Here is a 15,934-nt window from a genome sequence, read left to right on the forward strand (position 1 = left end):
GTTTGACATTTATTAATAGCTTCAAATGTTGATGCCAGAGAATCTGGGAGGCTGTTGCTAGTGAATTTGTCAGATCTGCTTTCTAAGCAATCCAGAAAGCAGTATATCGCCTGTTCAGCAGTCCAGGTTTCACCAACTTCCCTTAATTTACATGAAGAAACATCTATTTCCATACATTAGCATGTCAACATCTTTGAAGGCAACAAAATAAGTCTCAGACCAACAAAACTATTCAGGTATAAATCCAATTTTAATTGTCAAGCTAATTTCTAGCTCCTACATTCAGTGCAAGGATCAAAACCTACAGGTTTGAGAGCAGAAATTTATTCTATTCCCCGTTTCTGATCGTTTTGGCGACTGTCAAAAGGTAGCTTCCCAAACCCACCCATTTCAGAAGTGCTCCACCACCTCGTGGCTCCAGGTGAACATCGTGGACTGTCGAAAAGCTATCGACATCCTTCAAGCCCATTTCTTTGGCAACAGTTATACATAGCATTGTGCGTATATAAAGAGCTTATAATAAAACTTTGTACATTCTAATTGTCTTAACCTTCACAGAAGTATTAAAGTGCTCGATCAACTCTGAACCACCTCTCCTTCCCTAGTTAGCCTACCTCCTGGAAGCGCCTGCACTTGTCAGCAAAACCAGAAGCAAACAAGAGAAAAGGTACGAAAAAATCCTCCGTGGGATCATCACGACCCCTTAACAGCCAAGAGGCCTTGAATCTCACAATCCCTCCTACCCATACATCTAGACACGGGTCCAAAATATGCAAAAGCAGTTTAAGCCAGCACAGCTTCACTTCAGGAGTCGTGCCGCTCTCCCATCATTTGGTTCTTTGGCCCATGACTTCGGTAGAAAGAAAACTCTGCAAAACAGATTCTATTGACACTAAGAAAAATACAAACACCGAAGTCATACTGGTAAATCAACAGCAATGAACAAGAACACCCACCCCAAGAATTGTGATTGCTATCTAAACACCCCCCAGTTAGCTAGGTTTTGAATGATCTCATTTAACAACATTTGACACTATCTGAAACTGACATTTTCAAGTGGTTTTTGATGTTTTCAAGTGGTTTTAAATAGGGGACATTTTTTGGTCCTCGTGAGCTGGGGAGACGGAGGGCACATCTGAGAACTATTTCTGACAACTATTTCTTTTTCTCTGACAAGACCCACGTGCAGTTCATCTCAACATGCTCTGTTCTGGAGGGAATTTCACCCAGGGCCTCCACTCTTCTTCAAAGAGGACCAGAGCTACTCTCCATCAGGCACATCCTCTGTCCTCCAGCTACAGCATCCACAACGTGGTTCAAGCCACCCCAAAGGGTGACTTCTCCCAGCCAAGAGCTGAGGCACCACAAATGCACCCTCTGGACACCTGCATTTAATAGCTTAACCATAAGATGACACTTCTCATTGTAGTTTTGGTCAATCTGACATCCATGGGAAAAGCACATTATTTAAGCACCATCAGGCCTGTACAATCGCTGTCTTACAACATGCACTGAGCTGTTTGCTGTCACCTGCTCTTTTTCTGTTGACTGGAGATCAGACATGCTTTTACCACCTCCGCCTTCACGCTGCCCCAAAATCCTGTTTGCTGCCTGCTCGTCCTGTTTCTACATGCAGACCTTGGTAAGAGCCATTCGTGATCTCACCATAGAATGACTCAAAGCTAGAAAATATTGACCAAGGCAGTCAGAAACCAGGCACAGATTTGCACCTGCTGCCATACCATGGCCAGACACAGCATGAATTACCTCTGCTGCCTTCAAGGCCAATTGAAAACCCGAAGTGTTTACCTGCTTTGGTGTACCAGGGCAGTCACCCCGACTCAGAGCCTTCTCAGCATTCCCACAACAATTGGCTGGTGTGACCTGAAGGTCGTTCGTGCTGCTGCTTTGCTTGCTAAGAAAGCTGGGGGCTTTCCCCTGGGATAGCTGTAGGACTTACTGGCCATGCCCACAAGGACACATTCTCAGGAGCGCTTTCTGCTCTCTTCCATTAAGTATTAATACAAGGATGAAGAGTTTCCATAAGAAAGTGAAAACTTTTTCAAACATGTTTTAAAACTGTAGGCAACTACATTATGATGCAATACCATCTGATGTTTAGTGCAAATACACCAAATCTTCAGAGGCTTGAGTCTGTTTCAGCATACAAACATTTTCCCCAAAGCCTTTCTCCCCTCATCACAAAGCTGGCCTTCCCTCATTTTTGCTGTTTTGAAAGTTCATTATCTTCAGAGCTCCACATTTTCCTTAACACTTTACCTGTGATCTGTAACGTGCAGCAATGGGCGAGCACTGAACTAAAGGGCAGCTGGTTTCACAGTACTTCAAATAAGAAAACTGACCACAATACAAGCAAAATTAAATAAACTGAACTGTAAAAGACAGAAGTTAAATTCATCCAGAAATATAATGACTAGGAGTGGGGGAAAAATGAAGATTAGCTACAGAACAGAAATAATGAAATGACCAACAAATATTGATTAGGCAAAAGAGGAAAATTTTCATTGCATGCTGTACATTAAAATTAAATGCAAAATTCACACATCAGAGCATCAAGACAGAATGAAGGTCTCAAGCCATGGGAAAAAGAAAGCAAAGGAACACCTTGAATAAAGCAACACATGAACAAAAACAGTAAATGAGCAGCTTTAGAAGGAAAAAAAATAAGTGACCATATCTCCAACAAGAAAAAGCAGCACTGAAGCAGAGAACAAGTATATGGTCAAGACATCACAGGTAACACTGATTGCACGAAACACTTGATATTTTGAAAGAATCAGGCCTATTTGTATATCTATGCAAAATATATACACAAATCCATATGTATATATGTACACATAGGCACTACTGTACATATGTATATGCAATCATTAACACAACTGCCCTTTGACAAGTTTCAACATTTGACTCCAGGTGCAAGCAAGAACATTGCAGTTGTGCAAAACTACACATCTGTATTTGATTACCGAGTGGCAATGGCAGAAAGAACCAAAATAATTCCCAAATAGCTTAGACCCAGATGCAGTTTCACCAATATCACCGTGCGAGCGCAACCTCTGAACATTTCCAGCTCATCTGTAGGAATGAAATATTCATCCAAAGCTGTGGACTGTATCAGTACGAATTAAATCTGCTTCTAACCCTTCTGCTAGTCAGTCTGAAGAGACAGCCAGACATCTCTCCTGACAGTGGTTTACCATGAGGCCATCCTACCTGGAATACTAATTCGGGAATACTGGATTCATGGGAAATAGAATTCAAAGGCCAGAACAGGACTGTCATTCTGTAAGAGAAAGGTCAGTTGCTGTCCTTAGAGTGTTTTGGAAAAAAGGGACGTGGTGCATAAAAAAGGGATTTCTTCCCCCACCCCTCAGACAAGGGAACACATGACAGCTCTGAATGCATACTCCAACTGTATGGGCATGCTGATCTTTGGGGAATCCAGTTTTGGAATGTGGAAAGTAGCATTTCCATAGAGCTTGCTTGCCTCACAGCTCCAAAGAGCGTTAGCCTCTCAAGTCCAAGGCTGTTTTGGTCTGACACTTCAATGCTCAATTGGTCTTTGATATGTGCATTACCAACACCATATTAGAGCAGAAAGAAAGTGGTGAAAGAAAGAACTGCAGATAGATTGTTCTACGCCTCGGCAAAGCCGCCCCATCCTTCCAACTCTGAAAGAGCCATCCTCACTGCTCCGTGTGTGGCAGACCCCATTTAATGCTCTGCATCCATAGCATCCAAGTACTTGGCTTCGATGATTCTAGGGAGCAGGTTATACCTAAGATTGAACAATAGAGAGAGAATTAGTTTGTGGTTTTTTTAAACCACCGCATAACATTTTGTCTGTCCCAAGTCTGTTTGATTTTCCCATGGCTGTGCTCTTGGTTTGTGCTGGGGTGGCAGGCAGTAGCTTCCTGCTTCCCCAGTTTGCTAGTGGATGCTTACTTGCCAAGAATCACCATTTATATTTGATTTACACTTCCTTCAGCACTCTTCCTACAGTTTCCCAACATAAAACCCCACCTGATGCAGCCTTAAATCCATTACAACAGTGCAAACGCCATTCATTGAGAGCTCACAGGAAAAACCCCTGAAAACGTATAGGGCTGGCTCAAAGACCAGGGTACAAAGCTTATTTGTCTTGCACTTCCCCAGTCCTCCAAGTACCCCAGGTCACTCTTTCCAGCTCTTCTCACAATGCAGCTTTCCTGGCAACTCAGAAGTCTTTTGAAAAGCACTAAATATATCAGCAAGACTTGAGACCAAGGTGAGAGGCTGAGCAGGGCCGTGACATTCACTCCTCCAGCTCCATCCCTACCTGGTATCTGTTCTCCACTGGGTCATGGAGGTACTGGTTCCTTTGTTTTTGTAATGGTTTGTTTGCATGAACATCCTCATGAATTAATGTATTTGGGTGAGAAAGGAAAGCCACTGTAACAATATAGTATGAAGTTGCTCTTGTTAAATCCTACTGCACAGTTGTAGTTTGACACCTCTTACTTAAGGAAGCTATTCTTCAGCTGTTAAAATAGGGCACAAAGTGCTAGAAAGCCCATTTAAGAGCTGGGAGGGCATTTTCAATAGCTAGACAGAGATCCCAAAGAGCACTTACTACTGAGAAATACCAGTATCTGCTTAGATCATCCTGCCATGAAATGAAATGCTTGAGAGCTGTGGAAGCACAGATAAACCTCACAGAGAACTTGGAAAAAAAAAGATTCCTGAGAAACCTTAAGTACGCCCCAGAGCAGGGATTAGAGTGTAGCCAAAAACTAGTCAACCCCAAAGCTTTGAATCAAACCCAGAAATTTGGGATACCAAACAAATCATTTTCTCCCAACTGGCTGTTCCACTGCAGTAAGTCAGTATGAAAGGTAACAGATTTTAGTGACTATCCCAGTGGAAAAAGATTGGTCCCCTAGCTGATGATGATGCAAATCATGTATTTAATGCAGTAGGACATAGAAATGTGTCCTTGAGGCAGACAAATATGGCTGGTTTTCTGGATGGGACACTGAGCCATAACTCATTCATCTGGGTTTGTTTCTTTACTTTGACCCCTGGCTATCCTCCCATCACCTCCTCCTCCCTCCACCTTAAAAAAGATTTCACTTTTCCTACTCTGCCTCATCTATTTAGAGTGCCAAGTCTTCATGAAAAAGTCATCATTAGCTACAGAGCTATGCATCATAGTGCTGCCTTCTCAGCTGGAGCCCAGACTCCAGCTTCATGCTGCCCATGAAGGCAGCAGAATTCAGAGAAGGGAAGCAGAGGACAAATTTCTGTATTGTACCAGGTAGCAGTACCATGTTCCCCTTAGCAGCAAGGCTAATTAAAAAGGCTATTAGGAAAAGCTGCTCTGGAAAGAGAAACAAGTCAGCAACAGAGATAGGATAGGATGACAGTATCTTATTTACTGAAAAAAGATACATTTGCATGACTAAATTATCTGTCATCACAAAATCCAGTTCTCTGACACAGCGCTCTCCACAGTAACATTACAATAAATCTGTTACCCAAACATTTGGCAAAAAGCATCTCAGGTTTTATTTGCTATACTGAGCTGCTCCATGCAGACTTGTAATTCCCACAAGGCTCAAATCATCCAGCATCATAAAGTATCTGCCCGCCATTTAACTAGGCATCTAAAGTACCACCTATGTGAAGGGTGGGTGAGACACTCCTACCATAAGAACAATCATTTCAGTGTTCTCTACACTTTTGTCCATTTATAAAACCATGCCCAAATAGCTCCAACAGGAGCCTGTCAAAAGCCAGGGGAGCTCTGACATTTGCTTTTGTTTTAGAAAAACTGGATCCATCTTCACCACCCAAGGAAAATGCCACAGCAGCTGCCTTTGCAGATTATCACGTTGGTAGCCCTGAACTTTCAGATCAAATGGAAAACCTCCAACACTGCAAGCTCAAAGAATCAGATAGCACTGGATGCCACACAGGTCTAAAAATAATCAAGTGGACTGGAAACACATCTGTTCTCTCCAAGATCTTATTAGGGCTTCTAATTACATCCAAATAATGGAGAAGACAGCATGAATGATTTGACTGAAGAATGATGGGCAGTCACTGTTTAACGAACATTAGGGAACAAGTTCAACTCCTCAGTAATTCTCTCTCAAAATTGCAAGATAGTGTGCCGTCCTCCCAGTTTTACATTAGACACATTAAGATTATACCTGGTCTATTTGACCTGATTATTTACAATGGCATTCAGCAGTGATCTTATAGATGACCTGCACAGCATCACAGCACTAAACAAATGATATTTGCATTCATATAGTGCAAGGGAAAGTTCCCAGCTCTGCCCTCTCTGAGCACAGGTCTTAGGAAATCAGACTACAAAGAAAGAAGGAACATTACCAATACCAATAGATGAAAGGCTCAGACCACAGCTTCTCACAAAGACATCTCACAGACACTACAAAAGGAGAGCCATTTGCCTCTTCACCAGCTAGATATGTACCTGTCAGCCCACCTCCCCTCTGCACAACAGCCAGGTAAAATCACAGGCTCTGTGCTATTCCTCCTCAAGTCATTCTGGACTATTCCTCCTCTTGCAGGTGGAGGAGAGGTCACCATTATCAACTTCCAAGGTCTGGCTGCTCAGGAGAACACTGGATGTCCTTCTAGACCATTCAGATTTCCAGCAGTCCAAGGCAGAAAGCAAAGTGCATGGGAGACGAAAATACAGCCAAACTTTGCTTGGAAAAGTTTCATACCTGATTGGGATCATTCCTATCATGATGAGTGGGAAGATCATCTTCATGTAGGGCAATGGTGACATGCCAAAACCACAGAGAATAAGGAGCTGCAGGACCTGCAAGCCTGTGAAATAGTGAATCTTCCTCTGGGGCACTCTGCGGATGTAATGTGTCGGAGGATAAGCAGTCTGCAAATAGAAGAATAGCACCTTAGACACAAAGCAACCTGGACTCAAGAATATAGCACACAGCACAAGCTTTTAAGGAGGTCAGTTTACATACACTGCACCAACAGTCCTTAATATGTTCAACAGCTGAACACAGGGTTTGTAGGGTTAAAGCACATAAACTACAGCATTGGCAACAACATGCAGATGACTGGGCACTAGAAACCTGGAGGAGAAAACACACCACACAACTAAGATTGCCTTGGGGAGCATCTGGAGTGCAAGAAAAATATCTCGATAAGTCCAGTAATGAGATTCCCCCGAGTAGGATTATCAGGGCTTTACAGCAACATGTGAAGTGCCTGTGGGGGTGTGCAGAGGGTGATGGTAAACAGATACGTTCAAGTGTTGGTACTGCTGGATGGTTTCTCCACCTGAAATCCAGCTCCTCATCATTTTATAACCTCTCTCTTGACCAGACTACGCTTGCCCTGGTGGTCCCATTTTCCAGCTGAACCCTGGAAGGGGAACAGCAGATGAGATGAGATTGTGGAGGTGCTGGAAGAGGCTGTACTCAGACTGTACTGATTTTCTCAACTGATGTCAACTATTCATTTTTGAGAAAGAGGAAAAGTGACATTAATAGGCTAAATATCACTCGTGGTTTCCTCTGACAGTTACTTGCTCATGTCTGAGCACAAGCTTTGACTCACTGTCTATACATCAATGAAGAATATGAGCGACTGTCTGCTGGCACTGATACAGGCTCAATGGATTTCAGATTATGCCATGACTCATTAAAAGGTTTCCAGAAGAGGGGGGAGATCCATATTTGAGAATATTTAATTTTCCAAACTGAAGCTTGGAAAATTCCACGCATAATTTGTATTAAAACCAGAAGTAGTAATCCACATACATCAGTAACTATTCAATCTCCACTCAAATCAACATGACAATCGTAATCTTTACCCAGATTTCACAGTTTTAACCTGAGATGTAATATCAGATCAAGAAAGATTAGCAGAAGTACAGAGCCAAATGTTGGGCTTATTAAGCCCTTGACCCTTGTTACATAAGAAGGTGAGCTGGAAACTCATTATTGCTCCAGGTACCGCCCACACTGCAAACGGGTGCCTTCTTTGCACTTGTAATACAGATGGCTTGAAAGCAGATCTCCCAGATTTGTTTTCATCCCGCATCAGAAGCATTTCAATAATGCAAGTCATTTCATTTCGAGTCTAAAATCCTACCTCGTGGCGCTTCACACAGGTCAAAACAAAAGTGTAAAATGAGGCAAAAATGACCTTTCCTGAAGCTTTGTTGTAGAAATCAAGAGTCATCATTATGCATCTTTTCATTTTTTTTTTAAGCTGCACATACTCTGTAGCTGACAGACACCACAGGAGGTTTTTAAGACTTAAACACCATGCATGCAGTGGGCAATAATTCATGCAGCTTTATTTTGAAGGTAACATTTGAATGTAATTTTGTTTGTGCTCTATACAGAGAGTTTAGGGGGGTGTCTTCCCAGGTAGCAGCTCTCCCAGCTGCATCCATGCACTCATTTTTGCCTCCTGAAGAAAGGTGCTCCAGTGCAATTCTGGAGCAGGCTAAGAAGAGCAGGATTACCTGGGACAGTGCTCTGAACAGGAAAGCTTAAATGCCTTTACAGCAGGGAAAATGCAGAAAAAATTATGCAGAATTTGAGAGACATGAGATGCAGTACAATTCTATGAACAATTAAGCTACCACCTTTTTCTACCCAACAAAAACCTTGCCGCTTTTGTTGTTTGACACTGTTATTCTCTTGCTTGTTTATCTGCTTCAATGCAAAAGATTCCTTTTGCTCACATCTCAGTGGCAGCCAGACCCATCAATTTTCACTTCCTTTTTGCAGAGAAAGATGAAATGAATATGCAAGGTGCAGGCTGAAGATGGAAGCCAGCCTCCTGAGCTTTGGAGGTAACCCCATTCCCAACACCATCAGCTTCCCATGCCATGTTAGCTCCTGACACTGCTTGGTCCCAGGATTGTAAACATGATTTCTCCTCCCCATAGGGCTGGTGCACCACTTCGTGTACCTGTTCTTTGAGCAGGAGGGCCACCCTCTCAAAGAGCTGGTTCCCATCAATGGAAGTCAACGCGATGTAGAGGAAGAGGCCGTAGAGGACTGGTTTCGGGATCCATTGGAGAGGAAAAGGGAGGAGCAGGAGCGAAAGGCCAACCAAGAAGTTGGCCACTAGACTTGTCAGCCGGGTCTCCTTCACACTCACAATCCTAGAAGCATGAAAACAGGAATTAGGGGAGAAGGATAATACCCTGATACCCACATAAGCTTATTACTTGGGCTCACAGCCAGCGTAAGCACGGGACACATACCACTTGGGAAAGGGAAACTCATCTCCAGCGCACTGAGATCAGCGCCTCTGGCCCCGTGCTGACACTGAGAAGGCAGAGCTCTGCTGGATCCGGGCCAGGCACTTAATCCATAACTCAAACAGAGCACCTGGAAAAACGCCAAATTCCCCTTCTCCAAAGCTCCAACAGATCCTATCCTGAACTAAATTGCCCTCTAAGCTAATTCTGTTTAGCACATTGTGAGAAAACAGGCAAGAATCCTCTTTCTGGGCACTAATCCTTCCCTTGATTTACCCAATGGATATGCAATTGGCTTCCATCCAAAAAGAAAACTCATTGACTTCTACAGGAACTAACGAACCTCCTGTAAGAAAGAAAAAGTGGGTCTGCACTCTGCCTGAGAGTCAGCACTTTTGATGTACATGAGGATCTCCTTGTTTATATGGAGGGGAATATTGAGAGCACTATGCAGGGAGCTAGAAGTTTAATTCTGCTGTGAATTATAGCAGTTGTGCTGCAAATTGCCTATTACCATGCAAAACGTGTAATTAATTAATGCAAATTTTCTGGAGTTGACAGACCACAGATTGATTTTTTCTATGGGAATAAAAGACTGACAGGAAAGCATGCAGCAACTTTCAGAGCCTACTTAGGAGTGAGGGAAGGTTGTTTTGTTTGCACTCCAACTAAACCTAGGAGCATTTCAGTTTAGTTTGAAAAAAATTACTAGAAACAATAGGAGGAAATAAAGTTCTCATCTAAAGAGTGCTTAAATAGAGAAAAGGGAGATTCTTAAAGTAATTTTTTTTGAGAAGATAAATCCACCAATTCAGTGGATAAGCTAGTGAGTAAATCCCCTATTATCAGGTGAAATTCTTGTCACAGGCTGTTTTGGTGTCATCTACTGGCCTCATTCCCTGCATGCAAGACCTCCTCCTGAATTAACCCCCTACACAAAGTACTCTGAGGATTAACATAAGAGCCAGCCTCAAGATCTATGAAAACACATTTCCCTTTTTAAATATGTACTTGCTGGCGCTTCATAATCCCTCCTGTCCTAAAGAAGATTGCTTCACAGTGAATTCTTTCAATATTAAGTTTGAGTCTTCCGTTTAAGTAAGGTCAGGTCAAACTGTTTATATATTTAAGAATGCAATGAAGTTGTGAGGGGATGGAAGGAGGAGTCTTCCACACCTGTATTTAGAGACAGAGGGAAATAACAGCCTAAGGTTTGCTCTTAGCATTTGGATAACATAGGAGAATTAACATGAGACCTAAGGAATAACAGATATTGTTAACAGAGCAAAGTCACGAGGACAACGCTTGAATTCCTTAGTGAGTAATGGGGCAGATTGTACACAGTATCCAGGATTGTCAAAAGATGCACAAAAGATACACAGAAGGTATTAACCTCTAAGTAACCCCTCTTCCTCCTCCCCAGCTATATTTATACAGCAGAAACCACAGGTTTCCTCCTTCCAAACACACTTGTTCAGATGCTCTTACAAGTCTCTTCTGTCTAGACATCCTTGCCCATGCCTAGAGAAGCCAGAGGACTGCAGAGCACTTCTTTCCTCTGTTATCTGCAAACTGCTCTTGCCAGCTCTGGAAGAACCGGGACATCAGCTCGGTGGATATAATTTGGCATCATTTTCACAGCCTCCAGGCCTGTATCACCACAGAACAGAAGTCTTGAGATATGAGAGAAAAGCAAGCTTTAAGTGCAACTGCAGGGGCTAATTCAGACTAATCTGATAACACAATAAGGAGCAGGCAGACCACTTTAGCACTATCAAAACCACTATGAACCTCTCAAGTGCCACCGTAAAGCAGAATGGAAGGGATACACTAACTGATTTAGCCGTCCAGGTACAGCAAGAGTTCCCCTGACTTTGTCTTCAGGCAAACTACAGAGGAATTATTCATTTCAGAAAAGAATTAACCCCACTTCTGGGGATGCTTGTGACCTGAAAATAGAGCACTCATACATCTGCTGGGTTCCTTGTGAGTGAAGCAATGGAAACTGAAGTGCTTGGGATCAACGTTAAATGCAAAACCATAACATTGCAATCAGATGCAAGCCTGAAAGGACAGGAACAGAACAGCCCAGAGTAGCAGCCCTTTGGTAATGGATTTTTGAAGGCCATGAACCTCTGTCTTCTCTTGAGGATGGAGCAATCAGCACTGGAGTGTTTGATCACATACAAGTTCTGCAACTACTTCTGTCACCTCTTGCTAAAGTAGTCTGGAACTCCTTATCAGAAGATTAAGTTGCTCATAATTTATCAAATTTGAAATCTTTAAAGCTCAACTTCAGAGCCTCAAGCTGGTCTTTTGCTAACTTTGGCACCTTTCTTATTTCCAGCATAAGGACATCTACACAATCATGTTAAAGTAACAGAAGCAACCCTGCAGCTCCTGTGTGCTCAGAATCTGGTTTAGCTCTTGAGGAAAGAGTTCCAGAAAGCCTGAACTGCAATGGAAATGAAGCCATTAATGGAGATTAAAGAGCATAATCCAAGCTCATTTCCCTAGAATCCTTTAATAAGGCTAGCATGGGATTAACCATTCCCAGTCTCCTCCATGTGCCGGATGAGAGCCTATTTGCAGATTGCCAGATCAGCTCACAGGCTCAAGTGGTTACTCTACAGGGGACAAGAAAAGTTTGCTTTCATTTTGATAAATCTTTATTCTTGTTTATATCATCGTCCTCACTGAGAGCTTTGATTCCAGTGAGGAGAGGAACCTGCTAGGAGAGCCAGCACAAAGAACTCCTGATTTCTAGTTGAGCTTCAGTACATTTGCTTTTCCAGCAGAGCTGACTACGAAAAATACGACAACATTGCACAGATCCTCCTGTTCATAGCTCACTGCTTTTCAGAGGAGCAGCAGCTTTGGTCTCAAAGGCAGTTCAGATGATTAGGAAACTCTTGTTCCTGTCTTCACTCCCTATATCCAGTTCATTGCACTCATTTATGTACCAATTTGCCTCCAGCAGAGCAACAGCACTCTGAGACTAGTTCATCCCTCAGCCCTTTTTAGGGTAATCGCTGGAGCCACATTCACATTAACATGGCCAGAGAGGGTTCTCGCATGGTCTTTTGGGGAAACTGGGTGACAAAGCATGGGACAAGCGCAGAAGGTAGTCCTTAATTCAGACAGGTAACTGGGCTTCGTCAGGAAGAAGCCGGAGTGCAGAATAAAGACAGTGGGTGGCAAAAGAAAAAGCCACCAGGTATTAAAAGTCAACAATAGAAGACAAAAGGGAAGCTTGGCTCATAGGTTTCCAAGGATAATTTCTGCATCTCAGAAACATAGAGCAGAGGTATTACAGAACAGAACATGAACACCAAGAGCACCAGCATGGATTAAAACCCTACAGAGCTGTTTTAAGCAACTCAAATTTTATATTTTTTCCCCCTGAGGTAGGGCTTAGCATTGATTCAAGACAAAGATATAGTTGTGGGAGCAGCTAATACTAATGGAAATAGGATCCCAGGAACTAATATACCATGAAAGGACTGCAAAAGCACTGCAAGGAGCAGCTGGACTCAGCAGTTTCTGGATGTGGCATGTGAAATCAGCAATCTGAAAGGCAGCCATGCCAGGTGGGGCTGGGCCAGAAGACACCAAGAACAGCATATAAAGGCAAAATGGAAATTAAAAGGCAGACCCACTCCATCTCTTGAAGTAAATGACCACTTAGCCTCACTTTTGGTAAGCAGTAACTCCAAAAATGGAAACCAAGATGAGATAATTAAAACTAATGGCATGTGAGTAGAAATTACCACTTCTGAGGTAAAAGCACTCAAGTGTAATGTACTGAGATCAAGCAGACCAGATAATCTCTGTTTTGGAGGAGGTTTCATAAGAAGTTGGATTTTTTTTTAAATAGGTGTCTGATAAGAAAGCATTTGACAACTTCAGACAAAAAAACTTGCCTTAAAGAAAAAGGCATGACCCAGGCATGGTTTCGTTGCTGTTTTCGCTTAAGAAACAATAGAATTTAATAAGCCTTTCCAAAAGATGGTGGAAGACTCTATGGGAGCTCTCAAATAACACTGCATTTTTCCCACCCCTTGTAATAACCACCAGACAGGTCTAACGCAATGAATCAGACTGGATTTTTTCTGGTGAAGACATCTGGAAAAGTCTGGCCAGAGCATCTCCTCAGCTTTCTACAGGGATAAAACCAAAAGAGGCCTTGGCTGACTCTTTCACAGGACAATCTACACCAGAGTAGGCTGAATCCTTTCAGGCTACTTCCAGCCACTGATAGGAGCACATATTTGCGGCTCACCTAAAACAAGTGCTTTGGTGAAGGGGAATAAAACAGTACAAAGCCATGGTGCCTGAAGTGGCTTCGTTTGGTTTGCTTTTCTTTCCACCCTCATCTTGGAAGACACTCAAGACAAGAGCTAGCTCCCCAACCATGCATCTTGCTGTACCCAAAGGATAAGGAAACCACAGATCAAAGTGAAGTGATCCAAGATAATTCTGTGGTTCCTACTTACGTCTCATAGATGTGTCCATTTTCAACCCTCTCCTCTACGTAGGCCAGAGCACGGACGTGCATCGGGGAGTGAGGGAAGGCGGCGTGGATCCATGGGAGGCCAAAGACAGACAGCCCCGTGTTGATCAGTGCAACAAGCAGGAGGTCCCAGTGGTAGGCTGTTCCCTTCACCAACCTGAAATGGGTTTGTGTTGACATGTTACACCTGGTGCTAACAGTAACAGGGCTGCTCTGGCTGAATCTGAGCTGGAACACTGAACATCGAAGTGCACTTCCATGCACAGAGTGATTTCACACGCCTCCTGCTTTACAGCAGGCATTACTTGAACACGAATGGTAATGAAACTTGCTAGCTTTCTCTCAAAGCGATCATCTTCTGGAAAAACGATGAGCAGAAAGGCAACCCACAAAAGTAACAGCCCACAAAAATTACATCAGCATTTTGCCATTACATTTATTACTGAGTCCACTCAAGATATAAAGTATACCTGCTAGCAGAGTCCTCAGGGGCAGTGGTTTGAAACCTGGGCACAGGCTGCCAAACTAGCAATGCTGAAGTTTCCCACCTGCCTTGCTTCTAACCCTGATCTCCTTCCTTCCCCACAAGCAGACCCAGGAGCTGAACGCATGCTTGGTACACTACAGTAATCCCCCACAATTATCACTACTGCATAAGAAAATAGGAGAAATGTATTAAACATCAGCTCTTCCTCAGTAGTCAGCCAAGTAGACATGCTCCTAACTTGGGGATGCCACCTTGTGTTCACCAATTTTGTTAGGTGAGGGTGAAATTTGCAGCCTCCACCAAGGAGTCAGCCACATCATTCACTTTGCAAGGACTTCAAAAAGAGCAGCTGCTAACAGCGAATGTGCACCTCATTTAACCTCACAATTTTTGCAAGGTTTGTTCCCTTCATGAACACACATCTGGTACAAATTTCTCAGATGCTTTTAGTAATTTTAGATGAAGGCTGGGGAAAGGTCTCGAATTTTGACACCCAAGTTAAAGGTCCATAGCCATGTTTCTGTCCCTGGGCTGAACCAGGACACAGACAGCAATTGAGCTCACCATTACACAACACAAAGGATCAGCTGAATCAATCTCCAGACACCAGAAACTGGAAGAATGAGCTCAAACACTTTTTAAGTGTCTTAATGCAGCCCAGTAAGGCTCAGTTCAGTACCTAACAGACTTGGAACCACCTGAGATGCTCTAGAAGAGTAGGTGCCTGGAGCCAGCAAACCACCCAGCACATCAAGAAGATTCTTGCCTTGTTGGGTCATGCCTTGTCTCAAAACAGCAGCAGATGCCAACGTTTGAGCAGCAGAAATCTTGGGTGGGGATCAGTTTTGGAACAAAGACTTGTCTCAGTGAAAGTGCTCCCCTCCACAGACTAAGGCCACAGGGTGACTAGGTCAGATGGATGTCTACACTGCCTCTGAAGCTGGAAGGTGCTGGCAGGAAGGGTGGGATTCAGTAGGGTCGTACATGCTTCCTGCTTCAGCTTACACTTGGAAAGCATGGCCCCTGCCCATGTGCAAATTTCTCAGAGAAAAGGCATCTCCCAGCTTCCCCAGGGCTATCATTTGATTGTCCTGGCTGCTGTTTTCAGAGGTTTTTCTATGTACAAAGGCCAAATGTCTAATACCAGCATCATTTTAGTCCCCTTGGAATACTTGTCTCAGTCTTGCAGCACTACAAGGTATATGTACGCTTTGAACAATGGATGGGCTCCACTGAGCGTCTGTCTAGGTCAAGATGCACACAACAGCTCTAGGTGCCTTATCCTGGGTTATCTTCACACTGCTCAAACAGCCCATTATTCCTTAGACTGTCCCATACGCTTGCTTTGATTATTCTTTGGCAAAGCACATCAGTGTACTTTCAGGCAAGCATATTTTCCCTGCTTATTCTACATGGAAAAATCACTACATTTGGTAAGACACCAAAAACATGTTCTCTGTTTGGCTGGGATAGGCGATGGAATTTTTATTCTGTGATGGCACCACAAACACAAGCTGTCAAGTTCTATTTTTTCTCCCTCTACAAACCCATGCCCTGATACCTGATCAGCATAAGCTCTGCCTTATATACAATGCTATGAAAAACACTCTAGAACTACAAAGAATGTTTTACACTCCTTAAAGAGACTGTA

General features: G+C 43.2%; 1 protein-coding gene across 1 annotated transcript in view; it reads right to left on the reverse strand.

Moving 5' to 3' along the window:
- Positions 1-3,706: 3,706 nt before the first annotated feature.
- Positions 3,707-15,934, reverse strand: part of SLC4A11 (solute carrier family 4 member 11) — an 86,547-nt gene continuing 74,319 nt past the window's right edge. The window contains exons 18-21 of the mRNA XM_035547251.1: positions 13,780-13,953; positions 8,989-9,184; positions 6,759-6,928; positions 3,707-3,799 (exon numbers count right to left, since the gene is read on the reverse strand). Coding sequence (XP_035403144.1) covers positions 3,736-3,799; positions 6,759-6,928; positions 8,989-9,184; positions 13,780-13,953 — 604 coding nt within the window. The 3' untranslated portion in view covers positions 3,707-3,735. The remainder of the gene's footprint in view (positions 3,800-6,758; positions 6,929-8,988; positions 9,185-13,779; positions 13,954-15,934) is intronic.

The sequence above is a fragment of the Cygnus atratus genome, chromosome 4 (genome assembly GCF_013377495.2).
Source record: "Cygnus atratus isolate AKBS03 ecotype Queensland, Australia chromosome 4, CAtr_DNAZoo_HiC_assembly, whole genome shotgun sequence".
NCBI classification, from domain to species: Eukaryota; Metazoa; Chordata; class Aves; order Anseriformes; family Anatidae; genus Cygnus; species Cygnus atratus.